General features: G+C 38.2%; 1 protein-coding gene across 1 annotated transcript; it reads left to right on the top strand.

Moving 5' to 3' along the window:
• The first annotated feature begins 536 nt into the window (after positions 1 to 536).
• Positions 537 to 1,149, top strand: LOC107908367 (uncharacterized). The gene has a single exon (XM_016835543.2). The coding sequence runs from the start codon at positions 777 to 779 to the stop codon at positions 1,029 to 1,031; it is 255 nt and encodes an 84-aa protein (XP_016691032.1). The 5' UTR covers positions 537 to 776; the 3' UTR covers positions 1,032 to 1,149.
• Positions 1,150 to 4,481: the final 3,332 nt, after the last annotated feature.

Below are 4,481 nucleotides of genomic sequence, written 5' to 3'. Positions count from 1 at the left end.
AGTTAAAACAGACATAAATATTACATTTTAGATACTTCAATTCTTATTTTTTTTAAATGATGAAATATTAGTTTATCCCTTCCATAACTTATAAAGTTGTAAGATAGTATCTTTTGATCCCTCTAAAAAATGTATAATTTAATTCTGGCACCCAAGAATAGTTGTTGTCTTTTCGTCTTCATCAATATCTCTTTAGCAATAAAAGTGTTAATTGCTGAAGAAAACAACATTGTTTTGGATTTAATCCAGGTTGAGCATGACATTTTCAAAATTATAATAATAATAAATAAAGTAGTGATGGAAGCAAGTTTGGTAGCCGTAGGAATGCTTTACAGAAACAGGTAGACAGGGGAAGTGTTTGTAATTAGGCTGTGAATAAATAAATAAATAAATAAAGGAAGGAAATAGGTAGCATAGCAACTAAGAAAAGAGAGAAGATGCCGATACCAAGTACCAACCAAGCAGAGTAACAAAGGGAAAGACAAGTGGTCGGGTCAATACAAAAGCAGAGGACTACAACACATATGCTTTGCTTTCGCCAGTTTTTACAGCCATGCATCACTTATTTAGTATGTATTCCTATGTCTAATCCGTGGATCTCCACCGTCCAATATGTCCAATGACCCAAAAACCTCGTTCCCATCAAGTGGTTTCTTTCTCATTATAAATGCGACACACACAACCTCTCATTCTCATGCAACACCATAACCCAAAACAACTAGTACCACAAGCGAAGCTGCTGCGTGCTTGCGTCAACTTTTGAGACTTTTTACGTGATGGGTTCAGCTGGTTACACCAAGCAGAGGAAATCACATTCTTCCTTCTCCATTTTCAGCATATTCGCATCGTGTTGTTCGAACGGAGCCGATGACATGAGTGAAGACGGCATGTATGGTAGAAGGATATGGCGTAGTGATGAAGATGGAAGACGATGGACCGCTGAACCGGGAATCGACCGCAAAGCTTCTGCCTTCATCGACAGATTCAGAACTCGAGTTTCTGACCCTGAGCGTCAAACTCTTTCTGTTTAGCTGTATTTCCTTTTAGTGCTATTATATTGGGTTTGGGAGATAATAAGGGTTCTTATATTAGTCTCGATAAAATTTTTTGAACCGAAATGAAAGCCATTCTATTCAGATTTGACTTCAACTTTGTTAGTCTGAGAATACATACCATCAAAAATGGGCATTTACTAAAGCTATTGAATTGTTATTGCCAAGACGATAAAATGATAGAAAGTTGTTGGTCTAATAAACACAAATTTGATCAAAATATTTTTAATACAATGATAATATTGCAACAGATGCATGCACAGAAGCGAAAAAATCTAGCAAATGTACCGAAAACTCCATGGTTATTTGTAAGTTGATACGCTACCAAGGTAACAAGGCTTGTATGGTGAATGTTGGAACTAAGAACAAGGATGAATGAAACAAGCAATTTCTTGAGCTTGAAGGCTCGATACTTGCTATGCAAACAAAAACAGAATTGAGCTTGAAGTACTAAAGAAAGCAAATGAATTAAGAGAGCATTAGATGAAGAATTCTTTTATGAATTTTCATTGACTTGAAAAATGGCATAATGTCAATACATATACCAAACATAAGCTGGTTAAAGAGAAACAAAATGGTTACCTAAACATTACCTACTACCACTAAGTACATTGAAACTTGTTAAACATAACTTGTACACTTTGCAAAGTTGATTTATCAGCTCAAACATGACCTAATTACATCAAGTACATTGACAACTTAGTTCATATCAAACTAAGTAACAAAACAAGCACTTAAAGTAACCAAAATGAATCAATAGCATGAGCTTCTGTTGCATCTGCATGGCTCGGCAGCTTGGTCTACTCCTTGTGCTGCATGGAAGCCAACTTCAACACTCCTCCTTGTCTTGCATGCTGCACACTCCTAATTTGGTTCTTAAAAATTTGAATCTTGACACACAAAGAGGCTTTGTCAAGATGTCAGCAAGCAGTTCTTCAGAACTGCAATGAATCAGTTTCACTTCTTGATCTTGTTCCATTTCTCTAACAAAATGGAACTTAATCTTGAAATGCTTGGTTCTCCCACGAAAAACTGGATTCTTTGCAATTGCAACAGCAGATTGGTTATCACATCTCTCTGTTGCTTCCCTTTGGTGTAGATTTAAGTCTGCCATGATTTTCCTTAACCAAAATGCTTGGTTAACAGCTCCTGCCGCTGCCACATACTCTGCCTCAATTGTTGATTGAGCAACAACAGTTTACTTCTTTAAACTCCAATAAATAATAGCTGAACCAAGGGTAAACAGATACCCAGAGGTGCTCTTCATATCATTTATCGATCCAGCCCAATCACTATCAGCATATTCAAGGAGTTCATGCTATTAACCTTGGTGAACATCATTCCAAAGCTCAGTGTACCTTTGATGTACCTGAGAACTCTTTTGGTAGCTTGGAAATGCTTCACATTGCAGCAATGCGTGAATCTAAATAGCAAACTTACAGCAAACATAATGTCCGGCCTAGTGGCAGTCAAATAGAGAAGACATCCAATTAAAATCCTACAGGTTGTTTCACAAGCCTTCTCGAAATTAGCTTGGCTTGACAACTTTTCTCCAACAGCAACTGGTGTACTTGTTGCCTTGCAGTTTAGCATGGAGAATTTTTTCAGAATCTTCAAGGAAAATGCCTTCTGACTTAAGAAGACCCTTGCTGAGTTTGAGACACTTTCATGCCAAGGAAGTAGGACATTTGTCCCAAATCAGACATCTCAAACTTTTTCTCCATTTTGCCTTTAAAATCAGCTAGCATTTTATAACTTTCTCCTATCACCAGCAGGTTATCAACATACAGGGACACTATGGCTGTGTCTCATTGCCTTTCTTCTTCACATACAGGGTTGGTTCACTGATGTTTCTCTCGAACCCCAAGCTAGTTAGGTAGCTATCGATTCTGTCATACCAGGCTCTTGATGCCTGTTTTAAGCCATACAATGCCTTTTTTAGCTTGTACACATTGTCCTCCTTGCCTGCAACTTTGAAACCTTCAGGCTGTTCAACATAGATCTCCTCATTAAGAAAACCATTAAGGAAAGTAGACTTTACATCGAGTTGATGTATTTTTCACTGCTTCTGTGTAGCCAAAGCAACCAATAACCTGATTGTGTCAAGTCTGGCCACTAGTGCAAATGTCTCAAAATAGTCAATGCCAAACTTTTGATAAATCCTTTCACAACTAACCTTGCCTTTAGCTTGTTCAGAGTTCCATCAGCATTGTGCTTGGCTCGAAACACCCATTTCACTCCTATGACCTTCCTGTTGGCTAGTCTTGCAACTAGCTCCCATGTCTGATTCTTGTGAATCATGCACATTTCATAAAGCATGGCCTGTTTCCATCCTTTTTGAGCTTCAGCTTCTTCAAAGCAGCTTGGTTCAACAGTAGCTACTTTAGCCCTCTCATATATCTCACTCAAAGGTCTAGTTCCTCTAACTGGCTCATAGTCAATGTCCATTTTAGGACCATTTTGATCAGCTTCAGTCTAATCTATTATTAGATCTTCAGAAGCACATTTTGGTTCATTCTTATCCCAGTTTCAGCTTGATTTCTCATCAAAGACTACATCTCTACTCACAAAGACTTTGTTGGATGTAGGGTCCAAGATCCTATAGCCTTTCTTGATACTACTATAACCCACCAGGATGCCAGATTGAGCCTTCTTGGCCAACTTATCCCTTTTTACTACTGGGACATGTGCATAGCATATGCATCCAAAGACCCTCAAATGAGAAACTGATGGTTTGAACCCAAACCAGGCCTCGAATAGAGTTTTATGAACCAATGCCTTGGTTGGTAGTCTATTTTACAGATATACAGCAGTGTTAACTACCTCAGCGCACAAGATCTTGGGCAAATTCAATGCAAACAATAGCCATCTTGCCATATCTCCATCAAACTTCTATTCTTTCTTTCACTAACACCATTCTGTTGAGGTGTGTAGGTGTTGGTGAGTTTATGCTTGATGCCTGCTTTATAACAGAAGCCTTGAAACATTGCTGATGTATAATCTGTCCCATTATATGACCTCAATGTCTTCATCTTGCAACCTGTTTCTATTTCAGCTGCAGCCTTGAACTTCCAAAATACTGAGGCCATTTCTGACTTATGTTTTAGGAAATAAATCAACAATACCTCGAGTAATCATCAATGAAAAGAATAAAATACCTGCTACCATTCAAGGACTGTGTCTTCATAGGGCTACATACATCAGTGTAGACTAGTTGCAACTTTTCTGAGGCTCTCTAGGCCTTGTTCAAAGGAAATGGCAATCTGGCCTACTTTCCTAGCTAACATACTTCACAAACATCTTCTTTCTCAACAAAGTTGGTGAAGTTTTCAACTATACCCCCTTTGGTTAGCTGAGTCAGTGACTTGTAGTTAACATGGCCTAGCCTCTTATGCCACAGATTAGATTAATCTAAAATAGTTGTGTAGG

Source organism: Gossypium hirsutum, chromosome D02, assembly GCF_007990345.1.
Source record: "Gossypium hirsutum isolate 1008001.06 chromosome D02, Gossypium_hirsutum_v2.1, whole genome shotgun sequence".
Lineage (NCBI taxonomy): Eukaryota > Viridiplantae > Streptophyta > Magnoliopsida > Malvales > Malvaceae > Gossypium > Gossypium hirsutum.
The sequence above is the reverse complement of the archived record's forward strand: the minus strand, read 5'-3'. Positions and strand labels throughout refer to the sequence as shown.